This window comes from Nerophis ophidion, linkage group LG17 (assembly GCF_033978795.1).
Source record: "Nerophis ophidion isolate RoL-2023_Sa linkage group LG17, RoL_Noph_v1.0, whole genome shotgun sequence".
In the NCBI taxonomy this organism is placed as follows: Eukaryota; Metazoa; Chordata; class Actinopteri; order Syngnathiformes; family Syngnathidae; genus Nerophis; species Nerophis ophidion.
In genome coordinates this window covers 4069247-4089086 of record NC_084627.1, presented here as the reverse complement: position 1 = coordinate 4089086, position 19840 = coordinate 4069247, and the positions used below count along the sequence as shown (strand labels likewise).

Sequence of the window (19840 nt, the reverse complement as noted above, 5' to 3'; positions counted from 1 at the left end):
CATGGACATTTATGTCCTCCATGCCTTTCACTTGGAAGACATGAACGTTCATGTCCGTCATTCGGAGGACAAAGACGTTAACGTCCTCCATGTCCTTCACTTGGACATGGACGTTCATATCCTCCATGTCCTTCACTTGGAAGACATGGACGTTCATGTCCGTCAGTTGGAGGACAAAGACGTTCATGTTCTCCATGTCCGTCACATGGAGGACATGGACGTTCATGTCCGTCACTTGGAGGTCATGGACATTCATGTCTTCCATGCACTTCACTTGGAAGACATGGACGTTTATGTCCGTCACATGGAGGACATGGACATTCATGTCCGTCACTTGGAGGTCATGGACGTTCATGTCCTTCACTTGGAGGGCTGACGTTCATGTCCTTCACTTGGAGGACTGACGTTCATGTCCTTCACTTGGAGGAAAAAGACATTCATGTCCTTCACTTGGAGGACAAAGACATTCATGTCCTTCACTTGGAGGAAAAATACATTTATGTCCTTCACTTGGATGCCTTTGAAGTTCATATCCTTCATTTGGAGGACAAAGACGTTAATGTCCTCCATGTCCTTCAATTGGAAGACATGGACATTCATGTCCGTCACTTGGAGGACAAAAACGTAAATGTCCTCCATGTCCTTCACTTGGAAGACATGGACGTTCATGTCCTTTACTTGGAGGACATGGACATTTATGTCCGTCACTTGAAGGACAAAGACGTTAATGTCCTTCATGTCCTTTACTTGGAGGACATGGACATTTATGTCCGTCACTTGGACAAAGACGTTAATGTCCTCCATGTCCTTCACTTGGAAGACATGGACGTTCATGTCCGTCACTTGGAGGACATGGACATTAATGTCCTCCATGCCTTTCACTTGGAAGACATGAACGTTCATGTCCATCATTCGGAGGACAAAGACGTTAACGTCCTCCATGTCCTTCACTTGGACATGGACGTTCATATCCTCCATGTCCTTCACTTGGAAGACATGGACGTTCATGTCCGTCAGTTGGAGGACAAAGACGTTCATGTCCTCCATGTCCGTCACATGGAGGACATGGACGTTCATGTCCGTCACTTGGAGGTCATGGACATTCATGTCCTCCATGCACTTCACTTGGAAGACATGGACGTTTATGTCCTTTACTTGGAGGACATGGACATTTATGTCCGTCACTTGAAGGACAAAGACGTTAATGTCCTCCATGTCCTTCAATTGGAAGACATGGACATTCATGTCCGTCACTTGGAGGACAAAAACGTTAATGTCCTCCATGTCCTTCACTTGGAAGACATGGACGTTCATGTCCTTTACTTGGAGGACATGGACATTTATGTCCGTCACTTGAAGGACAAAGACGTTAATGTCCTTCATGTCCTTTACTTGGAGGACATGGACATTTATGTCCGTCACTTGGACAAAGACGTTAATGTCCTCCATGTCCTTCACTTGGAAGACATGGACGTTCATGTCCGTCACTTGGAGGACAAAAACGTTAATGTCCTCCATGTCCTTCACTTGGAAGACATGGACGTTCATGTCCTTTACTTGGAGGACATGGACATTTATGTCCGTCACTTGAAGGACAAAGACGTTAATGTCCTCCATGTCCTTCACTTGGAAGACATGGACGTTCATGTCCGTCACTTGGAGGACATGGACATTAATGTCCTCCATGCCTTTCACTTGGAAGACATGAACGTTCATGTCCATCATTCGGAGGACAAAGACGTTAACGTCCTCCATGTCCTTCACTTGGACATGGACGTTCATATCCTCCATGTCCTTCACTTGGAAGACATGGACGTTCATGTCCGTCACTTGGAGGACAAAAACGTTAATGTCCTCCATGTCCTTCACTTGGAAGACATGGACGTTCATGTCCTTTACTTGGAGGACATGGACATTTATGTCCGTCACTTGGAGGACAAAGACGTTAATGTCCTCCATGTCCTTCACTTGGAAGACATGGACGTTCATGTCCGTCACTTGGAGGACATGGAAATTTATGTCCTCCATGCCTTTCACTTGGAAGACATGGACGTTCATGTCCGTCATTCGGAGGACAAAGACGTTAATGTCCTCCATGTCCTTCACTTGGAAGACATGGACATTCCTGTCCGTCAGTTGGAGGACAAAGACGTTCATGTCCTCCATGTCCGTCACATGGAGGACATGGACGTTCATGTCCGTCACTTGGAGGTCATGGACGTTCATGTCTTTCATGCACTTCACTTGGAAGACATGGACGTCCATGTCCGTCACATGGAGGTCATGGACGTTCATGTCCCTCACTTGGAGGTCATGAACGTCCATGTCCTTCACTTGGAGGACATGGACGTCCATGTCCTTCACTTGGAGGACTGACGTTCATATCCTTCACTTGGAGGAAAAAGACATTCATGTCCTTCACTTGGAGGAAAAATACATTTATGTCCTTCACTTGGATGCCTTTTAAGTTCATATCCTTCATTTGGAGGACAAAGACGTTAATATCCGTCCCTTGGAGGACAAAAACGTTAATGTCCTCCATGTCCTTCACTTGGAAGACATGGACGTTCATGTCCTTTACTTGGAAGACATGGACATTTATGTCCGTCACTTGGAGGACAAAGACGTTAATGTCCTCCATGTCCTTCACTTGGAAGACATGGACGTTCATGTCCGTCACTTGGAGGACAAAGACGTTAATGTCCTCCATGTCCTTCACTTGGAAGACATGGACGTTCATATCCTCCGTGTCCTTCACTTGGAAGACATGAACGTTCATGTCCGTCAGTTGGAGGACAAAGACGTTCATGTCCTCCATGTCCGTCACATGTAGGACATGGACGTTCATGTCCGTCACTTGGAGGTCATGGACATTCATGTCCTCCATGCACCTCACTTGGAGGACATGGACGTTCATGTCCGTCACTTGGAGGTCATGAACGTCCATGTCCTTCACTTGGAGGACATGGACATTTATGTCCTTCACTTGGAGGAAAAATACATTCATGTCCTTCACTTGGAGGACAAAGACATTCATGTCCTTCACTTGGAGGAAAAAGACATGCATGTCCTTCACTTGGAGGACAAAGACATTCATGTCCTTCACTTGGAGGACCTTGAAGTTCATATCCTTCACTTGGAGGACTTGGACGTTCATGTCCTTCGCTTGGAGGACATGAACGTTCATGTCCTTTACTTGGAGGACATGAACGTTCATGTCCTTTACTTGGAAGACATGGACGTTCATGTCATTCACTTGGAGGACATGGACGTTCATGTCCTCCATGTCTTTCACTTTGAGGACATGAACATTCGTGTCCTTTACTTGGAGGACATGGACGTTCATGTCCTCCATGTCTTTCACTTTGAGGACATGGACATTCGTGTCCTTTACTTGGAGGACATGGACGTTCATGTCCTTCACTTGGAGGACATGGACGTTCATGTCATTCACTTGGAGGACATGGACATTTGTGTCCTTTACTTGGAGGACATGGACGTTCATGTCTTCCGTGTCTTTCACTTGTAGGACATGGATGTTCATGTCCTTTACTTGGAGGACATGGGCATTCATGTCCTCCATGCCCTTCACTTGTAGGACATGGACGTTCATGTCCTTTATTTGGAGGATATGGACATTCATGTCCGTCACTTGAAGGACAAAGACGTTAATGTCCTCCATGTCCTTCACTTGGAAGACATGGACGTTCATGTCCGTCACTTGGAGGACATGGACATTTATGTCCGTCACTTGGAGGACAAAGACGTTAATGTCCTCCATGTCCTTCACTTGGAAGACATGGACGTTCATGTCCGTCACTTGGAGGATATAGACATTTATGTCCTCCATGCCTTTCACTTGGAAGACATGGACGTTCATGTCCGTCATTCGGAGGACAAATACGTTAATGTCCTCCATGTCCTTCACTTGGAAGACATGGACGTTCATGTCCGTCAGTTGGAGGACAAAGACGTTCATGTCCGTCACTTGGAGGTCATGGACATTCATGTCCTCCATACACTTCACTTGGAAGACATGGACGTTTATGTCCGTCACATGGAGGACATGGACGTCCATGTCCGTCACTTGGAGGGCTGACGTCCATGTCCTTCACTTGGAGGGCTGACGTTCATGTCCTTCACTTGGAGGACAAAGACATTCATGTCCTTCACTTGGAGGAAAAATACATTTATGTCCTTCACTTGGATACCTTTGAAGTTCATATCCTTAATTTGGAGGACAAAGACGTCAATGTCCTCCATGTCCTTCAATTGGAAGACATGGACGTTCATGTCCGTCACTTGGAGGACAAAAACGTTAATGTCCTCCATGTCCCTCACTTGGAAGACATGGACGTTCATGTCCTTTACTTGGAGGACATGGACATTTATGTCCTTTACTTGGAGGACATGGACATTTATGTCCGTCACTTGAAGGACAAAGACGTTAATGTCCTTCATGTCCTTTACTTGGAGGACATGGACATTTATGTCCGTCACTTGGAGGACAAAGACGTTAATGTCCTCCATGTCCTTCACTTGGAAGACATGGACGTTCATGTCCGTCACTTGGAGGACAAAGACGTTAATGTCCTCCATGTCCTTCACTTGGAAGACATGGACGTTCATGTCCTTTACTTGGAGGACATGGACATTTATGTCCGTCACTTGAAGGACAAAGACGTTAATGTCCTCCATGTCCTTCACTTGGAAGACATGGACGTTCATGTCCGTCACTTGGAGGACATGGACATTTATGTCCTCCATGCCTTTCACTTGGAAGACATGAACGTTCATGTCCGTCATTCGGAGGACAAAGACGTTAACGTCCTCCATGTCCTTCACTTGGACATGGACGTTCATATCCTCCATGTCCTTCACTTGGAAGACATGGACGTTCATGTCCGTCAGTTGGAGGACAAAGACGTTCATGTTCTCCATGTCCGTCACATGGAGGACATGGACGTTCATGTCCGTCACTTGGAGGTCATGGACATTCATGTCTTCCATGCACTTCACTTGGAAGACATGGACGTTTATGTCCGTCACATGGAGGACATGGACGTTCATGTCCGTCACTTGGAGGTCATGGACGTTCATGTCCTTCACTTGGAGGGCTGACGTTCATGTCCTTCACTTGGAGGACTGACGTTCATGTCCTTCACTTGGAGGAAAAAGACATTCATGTCCTTCACTTGGAGGACAAAGACATTCATGTCCTTCACTTGGAGGAAAAATACATTTATGTCCTTCACTTGGATGCCTTTGAAGTTCATATCCTTCATTTGGAGGACAAAGACGTTAATGTCCTCCATGTCCTTCAATTGGAAGACATGGACATTCATGTCCGTCACTTGGAGGACAAAAACGTAAATGTCCTCCATGTCCTTCACTTGGAAGACATGGACGTTCATGTCCTTTACTTGGAGGACATGGACATTTATGTCCGTCACTTGAAGGACAAAGACGTTAATGTCCTTCATGTCCTTTACTTGGAGGACATGGACATTTATGTCCGTCACTTGGACAAAGACGTTAATGTCCTCCATGTCCTTCACTTGGAAGACATGGACGTTCATGTCCGTCACTTGGAGGACATGGACATTAATGTCCTCCATGCCTTTCACTTGGAAGACATGAACGTTCATGTCCATCATTCGGAGGACAAAGACGTTAACGTCCTCCATGTCCTTCACTTGGACATGGACGTTCATATCCTCCATGTCCTTCACTTGGAAGACATGGACGTTCATGTCCGTCAGTTGGAGGACAAAGACGTTCATGTCCTCCATGTCCGTCACATGGAGGACATGGACGTTCATGTCCTCCATGCACTTCACTTGGAAGACATGGACGTTTATGTCCTTTACTTGGAGGACATGGACATTTATGTCCGTCACTTGAAGGACAAAGACGTTAATGTCCTCCATGTCCTTCAATTGGAAGACATGGACATTCATGTCCGTCACTTGGAGGACAAAAACGTTAATGTCCTCCATGTCCTTCACTTGGAAGACATGGACGTTCATGTCCTTTACTTGGAGGACATGGACATTTATGTCCGTCACTTGAAGGACAAAGACGTTAATGTCCTTCATGTCCTTTACTTGGAGGACATGGACATTTATGTCCGTCACTTGGACAAAGACGTTAATGTCCTCCATGTCCTTCACTTGGAAGACATGGACGTTCATGTCCGTCACTTGGAGGACAAAAACGTTAATGTCCTCCATGTCCTTCACTTGGAAGACATGGACGTTCATGTCCTTTACTTGGAGGACATGGACATTTATGTCCGTCACTTGAAGGACAAAGACGTTAATGTCCTCCATGTCCTTCACTTGGAAGACATGGACGTTCATGTCCGTCACTTGGAGGACATGGACATTAATGTCCTCCATGCCTTTCACTTGGAAGACATGAACGTTCATGTCCATCATTCGGAGGACAAAGACGTTAACGTCCTCCATGTCCTTCACTTGGACATGGACGTTCATATCCTCCATGTCCTTCACTTGGAAGACATGGACGTTCATGTCCGTCACTTGGAGGACAAAAACGTTAATGTCCTCCATGTCCTTCACTTGGAAGACATGGACGTTCATGTCCTTTACTTGGAGGACATGGACATTTATGTCCGTCACTTGGAGGACAAAGACGTTAATGTCCTCCATGTCCTTCACTTGGAAGACATGGACGTTCATGTCCGTCACTTGGAGGACATGGAAATTTATGTCCTCCATGCCTTTCACTTGGAAGACATGGACGTTCATGTCCGTCATTCGGAGGACAAAGACGTTAATGTCCTCCATGTCCTTCACTTGGAAGACATGGACATTCCTGTCCGTCAGTTGGAGGACAAAGACGTTCATGTCCTCCATGTCCGTCACATGGAGGACATGGACGTTCATGTCCGTCACTTGGAGGTCATGGACGTTCATGTCTTTCATGCACTTCACTTGGAAGACATGGACGTCCATGTCCGTCACATGGAGGTCATGGACGTTCATGTCCCTCACTTGGAGGTCATGAACGTCCATGTCCTTCACTTGGAGGACATGGACGTCCATGTCCTTCACTTGGAGGACTGACGTTCATATCCTTCACTTGGAGGAAAAAGACATTCATGTCCTTCACTTGGAGGAAAAATACATTTATGTCCTTCACTTGGATGCCTTTTAAGTTCATATCCTTCATTTGGAGGACAAAGACGTTAATATCCGTCCCTTGGAGGACAAAAACGTTAATGTCCTCCATGTCCTTCACTTGGAAGACATGGACGTTCATGTCCTTTACTTGGAGGACATGGACATTTATGTCCGTCACTTGGAGGACAAAGACGTTAATGTCCTCCATGTCCTTCACTTGGAAGACATGGACGTTCATGTCCGTCACTTGGAGGACAAAGACGTTAATGTCCTCCATGTCCTTCACTTGGAAGACATGGACGTTCATATCCTCCGTGTCCTTCACTTGGAAGACATGAACGTTCATGTCCGTCAGTTGGAGGACAAAGACGTTCATGTCCTCCATGTCCGTCACATGTAGGACATGGACGTTCATGTCCGTCACTTGGAGGTCATGGACATTCATGTCCTCCATGCACCTCACTTGGAGGACATGGACGTTCATGTCCGTCACTTGGAGGTCATGAACGTCCATGTCCTTCACTTGGAGGACATGGACATTTATGTCCTTCACTTGGAGGAAAAATACATTCATGTCCTTCACTTGGAGGACAAAGACATTCATGTCCTTCACTTGGAGGAAAAAGACATGCATGTCCTTCACTTGGAGGACAAAGACATTCATGTCCTTCACTTGGAGGACCTTGAAGTTCATATCCTTCACTTGGAGGACTTGGACGTTCATGTCCTTCGCTTGGAGGACATGAACGTTCATGTCCTTTACTTGGAGGACATGAACGTTCATGTCCTTTACTTGGAGGACTTTGACGTTCATATCCTTCACTTGGAGGACATGAACTTTCATGTCCTTCACTTGGAGGACATGGACGTTCATGTCCTTCACTTGGAGGACATGGACGTTCATTACCTTTACTTGGAGGACTTTGACGTTCATATCCTTCACTTGGAGGACATGGACGTCCATGTCCCAGAAGCAGAATCCAAATAGAAGATCTGAGTTCACTCCCAGCCTCAAAAAGATGAACTTCACTTTCAAACGGGTGTGTGCGATGACATGAAATGTGCATGTGGAGCCTCAAAAACGTTACCTGGAACCTCCTCATGTCTCGTGGGTTGCCAGCATTTTTCAAACAGTTCTGGTTACACTTGAGGAAGAACTTGAGGAAGAACCTGGAAGCAGACATGGTGGTGTAACATTTGTCACGTCCAACAGCACCCAGGCTTGTGTGTTTTTGTAGAAACATTACAAGTTGTTCATACAAAAAAAAGATGAGTAGTTTGTTGGGAATTCAATCAGAGAGGAGAAGAAGAAGCAATAACTTCTCCAACAAAAGGAACGTGCCTCTAGTGCTGAGGTTTGGATCTCCAATTAAGTTGAAGTTATACGGGATCTCTTCTGTGTGATCTGGCTTAAACTAGCAAACACTGCAGATGCGGGATAAGTACCAAACAACTCCATTATTCAAGTCACGAACAGGGGGCGGGGTTAGCAGCAGAAGACCAATCACAAAACTGAACAATGAACGTCAACTTGAGTTGGGACTTGACTTGGTTTTTACAAAAGTGAATTGACTTCAAGGATGGAAAAATCACTGACACGATCAATGAAAACCTGTTCCAGCCTCAGAACCTAGTCTTCACCTTTCAACTCAAATATAATTCACTTCACAAGTCAAACAAAGTCATATAACGTTGAACAAAGTTACACAAAGTCAAATGTAGTTAAATAAAGTTAAATAGGGTCAAATAAAGTTAAACAAAGTTAAATAACGTCAAATAAAGTTATAGTAAACTCAAATAAAGTACGGTCAATTTAAGTCAAGTCAAGTAAACTAAGGTAAAGTAAAGCAAAGTAAACCAAAAATAAATCAAGTAAACTAAAGCAAATTAAGTAACGTAAACTAGAGTAAAATTAATTAAAGAAAGTAAACTACACTTAGTTAAAGTAAATAAAGTTAAATAGGGTCAAATAAAGTTAAACAAAGTTAAATAACGTCAAATAAAGTTATAGTAAACTCAAATAAAGTACGGTCAATTTAAGTCAAGTCAAGTAAACTAAGGTAAAGTAAAGCAAAGTAAACCAAAAATAAATCAAGTAAACTAAAGCAAATTAAGTAACGTAAACTAGAGTAAAAATAAATTAAATAAAGTAAGCTACACTTAATTAAAGTAAATAAAAGTAAACCAGAGTAAATTAAACTAAAGTAAATTAAGTAAACTCAAGTAAATTAAACTTGAGTCAAGTCAACTAACGTAAATAAAGTAAACTAGAATACTGTCAACTAAAGTAAATGAAGTAAATTAAAATAGAGTAAAGTAAATTAAACTAGACTTAGTTAAAGTAAACTACACTTAGTTAAAGTCAACTGGAGTAAAGTAAGTCAAGTAAACTAGAGTAAAGTCAACTACAGTAAATTAAGTAAATTACAATAACGTCAACTAAAGTAAAAAATAAGTAAAGTAAGTCAAGTAAACTACAGTAAAGTCAACTAAAGTAAATTAAGTAAAGTAGAATAACATCAACTAATGTAAAAATAAGTAAACTAGAGTAAAGTAAATGTAAGTAACGTAAACTGCACTTAAAGTAAATCAAAGTAAACAAGTGCAAATTAAGTAAACTCGAGTAAAGTAAAATAAATCAAAGTAAAGTAAACTACAATTAGTTGAAGTGAATGAACCAAAATCAAATTAAAGTAAATCGAGTTAACTACGGCAAAGTAAAGTAGAGTAAACTAAAGTAAATTAACTAAGTAAACTAGAGTAAAGTAAAAAAAAAAAATAAGTTAATTAGGTAAAATATAGTAAAATACACTTAATTCAAGTAACGTAAACCAAATCAAAGTAAAATAACCTTAACTGCGGCAAAGTAAATTAAACGAGAGTAAAGTAAAGTCAATTAAAGTAGAACAAATAAAATCAAACTACAATATAGTCAACTCAATGAAACTAAACCAAAATAAAGTAAACTAAATAAAGTAAAGTAAGTAAAATAAAATCAACTAAACTCAATTAAACTACACTCAAAACAAACAGGACTTAACTAAAGTAAAGTGCAATTGAGGTCAAATAAACTTAACTAAAGCACTGTGTGTGAGTGTCTATTTGTGTGTGTGTGTGTGTGTGTGTGTGTGTGTGATACCTGTCGATGACAACAGGATCTGACGGTGTCTCGTTTCGGTTTCCACAGCTTTTCTTATCACAGCAGCGACTGACAACGCAAACGTTGTTGTTGTTGTTGACTTCATCTTAAACACATTCAATAACACAACACCTATCTACCGTGTGTGTGTGTGTGTGTGTGTGTGTGTGTGTGTGTGTGTGTGCGTGTGTGTGTGTGGTACCTGCACATGATCTCATGAGTGAGCAGAACTCGGCACATCTCTGGGTTCTTGTCTTGACCTTCATAGATGATCGGCTGAAGATTGAAAGATGTTTTTAATGTCCGGTTTTCTCACAACTTCTCCCAACACAAGAACAACAAACGAGACAACACCTTGAAGCAGTACAGTACAATAAAACAGTACAGTTGAATATAAACATTACAGTACAATACAAACAATAAAGGTATTGTATTGTCACAAACGTTTTATTACGTAGTGCACTGTGTTGTCATAAACCTAAAAATAGGATAAAATAAACATGCAATCTGAGAAAGTCAAGGATACAATGTACATAAAAGTAGGATAAAAGAAACATGTAAAAGATGATACAATGTACAGTCTGTGGAACGCTCTCCCTGACCACCTCAGGGCACCTCAGACTGTGGAGGCTTTTAAAAAAGGCTTAAAAACCCATCTTTTAAAAAAAGCCTTTTATAGACATGCATGCTGGTTTTAGCTATTGGGTTGTTTCTAGTTTTATATTTTATTTATTTTTATTGTCTTTTTATTATTATTATTACTATTTTTTTACACTGTGGCACTTTGAGGTTGTTTGCTCAACGTAAAGTGCTTTTTTTTTTTTTTTTACAAATAAAATCTATTATTATTATTATTATATGAGGTATGATACAATGTACACCTAAAGTCCTTTATTGCATGGTATTGATTAATTAGTCTACAATCAATATAATGTGCGTGTTGGTAGAGCGGCCGTGCCAGCAACTTGAGGGTTGCAGGTTCGATTCCCGCTTCCGCCATCCTAGTCACTGCCGTTGTGTCCTTGGGCAAGACACTTTACCCACCTGCTCCCAGTGCCACCCACACTGGTTTGAATGTAACTTAGATGTTGGGTTTCACTACGTAAAGCGCTTTGAGTCACTAGAGAAAAAGCGCTATATAAATATAATTCACTTCACTTCACTAACACACGTACATGCATGTAAATAAGAACATGTCAACACACTGACATGCTGACTAACGTAAATAAAAACGTGCTAACACACTAAGTTCTAAGTTAATGATTATTTGCAATAAAAAATAAGTTTCTCAGTTTGAACGTTAAATATCTTGTCTTTGCAGTCTATTCAATTAAACATAAGTTGAAAAGAATTTGCAAATTATTGTATTCTGTTTTTATTTACCATAAACACAACGGGCCAACTTCACTGGTTTTGGGGTTTTAAACTAATGGAAATCGTCCAAACAACAGAAGAATAAGTGATTATTACATTTTAACAGAAGTGTAGATAGAACATGTTAAAAGATAAATAAAGCAGACATTAACAGTAAATGAACGAGTCGATTAATAATGAATTTTCTACCACTTTTACCTCATAACTGTGACAAAATAATAAATGGAAAATGACACAATATGTGCTGGGGTCGCCAACCCAAAATGTTGAAAGAGCCACATTGGACCAAAAATACAAAAAAAAAAAAAATCTGTCAAGTCGCAAAAAATGAAAAGCCTTCTATAAGTGCTATAATGAAGTCAACACATGATATAAGTGTCTATATTAGCCTACTATCAAAATGACTGTGTCGCAGGCTGACACAAATCTTCGTTGACAGAAATGTCGAAATGTAATATTCATTCTACCCATTTTTACAACATTGGAAACCATTAGTAAAACGCAGGCTTCTCGGGGGGGTGTGATAACTCCTCTAAATTACTGTCTCAGAATGACCAAAGGTATAGATGTGTGTCCAAGTTAAAGGAAATGGCAGACTGTCTTCTTCGAAATGATTTATAACAATCATTGCAAGCTGGGTTACGTTTGATGTGGTCTAGAACTGCAGACAAACAACTAGCGGAAATGCAGCCAATATTACATACAGATAATGTGTCATGAGACATTCAAAAATATAAATTAAATACACAGAGAACATAAGTAAAGCAAATTAAATTAGCTCAAATAGTGAGGCATAATGATGCAACACATACATAAAGCTAGCCTAAATAACATGTTAGCATCGATTAGCTTGCAGTCATGCACTGGCCAAATATGTTTGATAAGAACTCCAACAAGTCAATAACATCAACATAGTTCACCTTTGTGAATTCACACACAGTATAAAACGTCTGGTGGACAAAATGACACAAAGAACGAATGGCATAAAATATGTCTTTCTCTGGCATCGTTGAAGAAAATTACACGGGTAAAGAAATACGGTGAGTTCAAAAACTAGTAGGACAAAACGGCGCTCGTCAAATACTCTCATCAGAGAATCATGTTTAACATAAACAGTGTGATTTCTAACAATTGAGGCGGTTTGTGTCATGTTTTTCCTCCCGCAGAAACCATATTAAAACAAAAATATATTTTTTCCCCCATCTTTTCTTTATTTTCATACATTTTTGAAAAAGCTCCAGTGTTAGTGCATACGTCAGCAGACTAATTATATGTGTATACCGTATTTCCTTGAATTGCCGCCGGGTATATAGTATGCGCCTGTCTAGAATTACTGCCGGGTCAAACTCGTATCGCAAAATAATTAGCACATGCTTAGCATTACCGCCGGCTCAGGATTAATGGCGGGTCAAACTCGTTTCGCAAAATATTATTTTTTATTAGCGCATGTCTGGAATTTCCGCCGAGTCAAACCCGCTTTGCGAAATAATTAGTATATGCCTAAAATTTCCACTGGGTCAAACTCGTCACGTCATGAGTGACACTTCATCCGTCATCATTTTCATAAATGGAGGAGGTTGATTTCAATAATTTGAAATTGCATAAAGGGAAGAAGATTAAGAGCTATTCAGTAGGATTTAAGGTCCAAGCTAATGAATATGCTAAAAAGAACAGTAAGCAGCTATGTTTTATTAAGATACCGTAGCTGCGTGTGTCAAATATGAGTCATTAAATGACTCCCGCCTCCTGGTGGTAGAGGGCGCTAGTGATCCTTCTTGCGACTACTCGGCTGCAGAAGAAGTGACAACAAGCAGCACTTTTAACATGTAGGATTACATATCTAAAATAAAACAGTTTTCTAAACTGGACTTTCAATCGAAGCAGGAGGTAATAAAGGAAGATCTCCATCGAGACAGAGAGACTTTTAAAACTGAAGAAAGATAAGGAAGACTTCTATAAACAAGTTATCAATGCTTTTGATCAGAAGGAGCTGCGCATGGAATTCATTTATAAGTAAAAGTAAGACCATAATAAAGTTTTTTTTATTAAATGTGCTTTTCATGATGGTATCCTTACATCACACTCAAATTTTTAAACGCAGGCATAAATTTACCGCATGCCTGTGGTAAGTGCCGGGGTGAGAAGAGGTTTTAAATTAATTCGCGCCCCGGCGGCAATTCAAGGAAATACGGTATGTATAAATGTGTGTATATGTTATCAAAATGATGAATAATCAATATCTCACCTGTTTACTCATTGAATCAATGAGTCGGATGTACAAGTCCTGCTCTGTCCTCACCCCTGCGCGCGCACACACACACACACACACACACACACACACACACACACACACACACACACACACACACGTTTAGGGAGTAGAATGCGGGCAGTGCGGGGGAACGAATGAAACTCACCACTACTGTAGAGAAGTTGGAGTTTGTAATGAATTCCATTATTGCTTTTTTCTGTTGTTGGTTCCTAAAACAAAACCAAATAAAAGACAAAAACACAAAGGTCAGCATTTTCCTGCATCCTGCATCTTTGCTTCCTTCAGGTGCAACACAGGTTTTGTTTGCCTTCTACCTTCTCCTTTTCCACAAAGTCCACATAAGCCGTGCGTTCGATTTCCACAGGTTGTCCTTGGCGGTCGTACAGCGCCAACACAAAGTGGAAGAAGTTGGACTTTCTCAGATTGGACGGCGGCTGCTTCTCAAAGTGAGCTCTCGACAACGCTGCCCCGCTACACATGTGCACACACACACACATTATGTATACAATGTACACACAATACATATTTACTGAACACTTTTAAACAGTTGATATTTTGAATATTTTTTTATTAAATAATTTTCCCATATTTTGTTGTATTTACACAATTTTCAAATGCAAACTATAATGATAAAATTACATATAATGCCTGTAATTAAAATCCCGTAATAAAGAATAAATATGGTAGAATGATATAATATACTATAACTTGAATAAAATGATGTATTATACATATGATAACCTCATATATAAAACAACAAATATTGAATCAAGTATAACTACAATACAATGATAATAAAGTATAATAACATGATATAATCAAGTATGACTATAATAAAATGATATAATAATGTACAAGTGTAATACAATGATACAATTAAATATAACTATAATAATTGAATACATTATACTACAACTATAACAAAATTATATAATCAAGTATAATACAATGACAAAATAAAGTATAACTATAATAATGGAATAAAATATACTACAAGTATAATAAAATTATATAGTTTAGTGCTACTAATATAAAACTGCATCAATGACAATTAATACAAGATACGTGTCAACTAAAAAAACATTCAAGCAGCGTAAATAACAAAATAACGTGATATAATAATCATAAATTCATCTTTAAGATGAAATTACTTCAAGTGGATTTGTTCTCAAATTCATTTATTTCTTGTTTAAAAGATGATTTGCATATAATGGAATTTCATGAGAATACATAAACAATATTAAAAATCATCACAATAGTAATTATAATCATGATCATCATAATAGTAATAATAACAACCACCATTATCGTCATCGTAATAATCATAATAGTATTACTAATAAAAAAGATATAATAGTAATAATAATAATAATAATAGTCTATATTTGCAGGTTGAAATAAACTATTATCTCCGTGTTTTCAAGGAAAATGAAATGTTTATTTCACATGTGTTGCAAGTAAATATGTCCAATGAAAAAATGATCTTAATAGTAATAATAATCATCATCATGATCATAACAACAATAGTCATAATAGCAATAACAATAATCATCACTATAATTTAATAATAATTATAGTTGACTATAGTTGCAGGTTGAAGGAAACATGATGTTTTCAAAGAATATCAGATGTTTATTTTACATGTGTTGGAAGTAAATATGTCTGAACAACAATAATAATAGTAATAATAATAATAAAACGAAGAAGAAGAATACTTGTAATAATAATCTTCCTCATAATAATAATAGTTGAATACATTTGCAGTTTGGAAAGAAAATGTTTTCTCATTAAGTTTTCAAAGAAGATCAAATCTTTATGTCACGTCTGTTGGAAGTAAAGATGTTAATAAAATAATAATATAATAGTAATAATCATAATAATAGGAACAATCATAATAATAGTAATGTAATAATCATAATAGTAGTCATAATAATCATCATAATAGCAATAATAATAATCACCGTAATAATTGGAATTGTAAAAGTAATAATCATCATGATAACATAATTGCAATAATATTAACAATAATCATAATAGGAATAATCATTATATTTATAATAATCATAAAAATAGTAATAATAATAATCATCATAATAATCATATTAATAAGCAATTCAATAAATCTCATGGAAATATTTGAAAGATTATTTTTTAAGTTTGGGTCAAATTCCTAGTTTGGTTTTCTTCACCAAATAAGTTTTTGTCCAGCAGGACTTCATGTCCCACAATCCCTTGGGGCCGCAGGTTCTCCTTACCTGTGAGCGGCCGAGGAGGCGTTCAGCACGCCGCCGCCGTGGATCCAGGAGCGCCCCGCCGCCGGCTCCTCCTTCAGGCCGGCCGGGGCCCCTGGAGGGAGGAGGTCCTGAAACATCCCAGCAAGCCACCTGGGTTCTTCTCTGGAGACCATGCGGGTTTTGTTCCCACCTTCAAACCCCGCTCAGGGACAAGAAGCGCCAATAATCCTCTTCCTGTCCCTCAAGACCATGGCGGGGGGAGGGCCAGGGAGAGGAGGGCAAGGAAGCGAGATAAAGTGATGAGGGGAAAGGAAAGAAGTCTCAGCCCTGCGGTCCCCCAGGACTAAACGCCAAAACCCCACAAGTCTGACGCCATCACCGGAGGCGGAGCCTGTCCTTATAAGGAGAAGTGATAGAGAGAGAGAGAGGGGGGGGGCACACTCAGGTCAACCAATGAGAGAGAAAGCAAGACCCCCCCACTGGTCTTTAACACTTATTAGTCTTTGTCCTTCTCCTCTCTTTGCTTTTTTTTCTTTAATTCTTTCTTCTCCTTTTTTATTCTTTGTTCTTATCTCTTATATTCTTCCTTTTCTTTTTTAATCTTTCTTCTCTTTTATTTGATCTTTTTTTCTTCTTCTTTTTTTTATTCTTTCATCTCCTATTTTATACTTTATTTTCCGTTTATTCTTTATTTTCTTTTTCATTCTCTCGTCTCTTTTATTCTTTATTTTCTAATGTATTTTATTAGCGTTTTCTATTCAGGTTCCAGTACTCTGGAATGCCCTCCTGGTAACAGTTAGAAATGTTACCTCAGTAGAAGCATCTAAGTCCCATCTTAGAACTCATTTGTATACTCTAGCCTTTAAATAGACCTCCTTTTTAGACCAGTTGATCTGCCGTTTCTTTTCTTTTCTCCTCTGCCCCCCTCTTCTTTGTGGAATGGGGGGACACAGGTCCGGTGGCCATGGATGAAGTGCTGGCTGTCCAGAGTCAGTGCCCTGGGTGGACCGCTCGCCTGTGCATCGGTTGGGGACATCTTTGCGCTGCTGACCCCTCTCCGCTCGGGATGGTCTCCTGCTGGCCCCACTATGGACTGGACTCTATTATGTTAGATCCACTATGGACTGGACTCACACTATTATGTTAGATCCACTATGGACTGGACTTTCTCACTATTATGTTAGATCCACTATGGACTGGACTCTCACTATTATGTTAGATCCACTATGGACTGGACTCTCACACTATTATGTTAGATCCACTATGGACTGGACTCTCACTATTATGTTAGATCCACTATGGACTGGAATCTCACTATTATGTTAGATCCACTACGGACTGGACTCTCACTATTATGTTAGATCCACTATGGACTGGAATTTCACACTATTATGTTAGATCCACTATGGACTGGACTCTCACTATTATGTTAGATCCACTATGGACTGGACTCTCACTATTATGTTAGATCTACTATGGACTGGGCTTTCACAATATTATGCTAGACACCCATTTGCGGTCCTCTCCAAGGTTTCTCATAGTCATTGACATCCCACTGGGTTGTGAGTTTTTCCTTGCCCTTATGTGGGATCTGAACCAAGGATGTCATTGTGGCTTGTGCAGCCCTTTGAGACACTTGTGATTTAGGGCTATATAAAAAAACATTGATTGATTCGATAATTTTTTCTTCTCCTCTTTTCTTCTTCCTTCTCTTTTATTGTTTGTTTTCTTCTTTCATTCTTTCTTCTCTTGTCTTCTCTTCCTATTTCCTTCATCTATCTATGCATTTTCTACCGCTTGTCCTTTTGAGTCGCAGAGGGTGCTGGAGCCTCTGAGCTGAATTCAGTCTTTTTTTTAATAATTTTATTATTTCTTCTCCTCTTTTCATCTTTCTTCTCCTCTTTTATTATTTCTTCTTGTCTTTTCTTCTTTCTTTCTTCTCCTTTTCTTTTCTTATTTTCCTCTTTTCTTCTTTCTTCTCTTCTCTTAATTATTTTCCCCTTCTCTTTGCTGTTAACTTCCACATTTTTAAAATTACATTGTGGAGGAGGAAAAAAAAATCAATTAATCATCAATCAATGTTTATTTATATAGCCCCAAATCACAAATGTCTCAATGGACTGCACAAATCATTACGACTACGACATCCTCAGAAGAACCCACAAAAGGGCAAGGAAAACTCACACCCAGTGGGCAGGGAGAATTCACATCCAGTGGGACGCCAGTGACAATGCTGACTATGAGAAACCTTGGAGAGGACCTCAGATGTGGGCAACCCCCCCCTCTAGGGGACCGAAAGCAATGGATGTGGGGAAAAAAAGTCCTCTTTTCTGTCCAATACCACATGGAAGTGCTCTGTTTTGGCATTTTATTTGTCCAGCTTTCATACTCCTTTTTCAACACTTAACAAACTCCGTACTTAGCTATCTTTTGTGCGCTAGCTTTCTGAGACTCTTATTTTCTTAGCGCATGCAAGATAGAGCAGCACTTTTATTGTGAAGACAGGAACTGTGCGGTCGGTCTTTTGGCTCTTAATAGTGAGCATACAGTGTCATTTCACAAAAATCCTTGGGTGCCGCAAACATTGATCAAGTGACGTCATGGTGAAGATTGATGATAACTCATTTTTAGGACTATTTTTTTAATGCCTGGCTGGCGATTGACCGGTAGCTGGCGACTGACGTAATGGGCACCCTCGTTCTATACTATTTTTAGTCATGACAGAGAATGTCTTCTTCATAGGGGGGCATAAGAGGAAAATAACTTAGACTTAAAGACAGCATAAGTCCATTCCAGGCGGTTAATAATTTCCTCTGGCACTGTTCCCCTAGCATTCAAAAAAGCGGTTATTCATCCTCTCCTTAAAAGACCTAACCTCGATCCTGACCTCATGGTAAACTACCGACCGGTGTCTCACCTCCCCTTTATTTCGAAAATCCTCGAAAAAATTGTTGCAGAGCAGTTAAATGAACACTTAGCGTTTAACAATCTCAGTGAAACCTTTAAATCCGGTTTCAGGGCCATGGGTGAAGTACTGGCTGTACAGAGTCGGGACCCAGGATGGACCACTCGCCTGTGCATCGGTTGGGGACATCTCTGCGATGCTGATCCGTCTCCACTTGGAATGGTCTCCTGCTGGCTCCACTATGGACGCTACTTTATTGGATCCACTATGGACTGGACTCTCAACGTTATGTTGGATCCACTATTGACTGGACTTTCACAATATCATGTTAGACCCGCTCGACATCCATTGCTTTCGGTCTCCCTTGGGGAGGGGGGTCGCCCACATATGCGGTCCTCTCCAAGGTTTCTCATAGTCACTGTCACGGACGTCCCACTGGGGTGAGTTTTTCCTTGCCCTTATGTGGGCTCTGTACCGCGGATGTCGTCGTGGCTTGTGCAGCCCTTTGAGACACTTGTGATTTAGGGCAGGGCTGTATAAATAACCAATGATTGATTGATAATAAACAGGTTAGTTTCTTTCATAGCTATCTGTATTCTCTGACTCATTTCACTCGATCAAAGCTTTTGTAACATTACTCACTACCAAACAATACACCTACGTATGATTCCTGATGATATCGGATCGCATTAATATCAATCGATGTTTATTTATATAGCCCCAAATCACAAATGTCTCAAAGGACTGCACAAATCATTACGACTACAA

General features: G+C 40.1%; 1 protein-coding gene across 3 annotated transcripts in view; it reads right to left on the bottom strand.

Annotated features, from left to right (window-relative positions):
• Positions 1-16596, bottom strand: part of LOC133536564 (transcription factor COE3-like) — a 44756-nt gene extending 28160 nt beyond the window's left edge. For all 3 annotated transcript variants that reach the window (XM_061877192.1, XM_061877193.1, XM_061877195.1), the window contains exons 1-7: positions 16189-16596; positions 14248-14404; positions 14079-14142; positions 13907-13962; positions 10490-10563; positions 10288-10356; positions 8237-8318 (exon numbers count right to left, since the gene is read on the bottom strand). In XM_061877192.1, coding sequence (XP_061733176.1) covers positions 8237-8318; positions 10288-10356; positions 10490-10563; positions 13907-13962; positions 14079-14142; positions 14248-14404; positions 16189-16340 — 654 coding nt within the window. In that variant the 5' untranslated portion in view covers positions 16341-16596. The remainder of the gene's footprint in view (positions 1-8236; positions 8319-10287; positions 10357-10489; positions 10564-13906; positions 13963-14078; positions 14143-14247; positions 14405-16188) is intronic.
• Positions 16597-19840: the final 3244 nt, after the last annotated feature.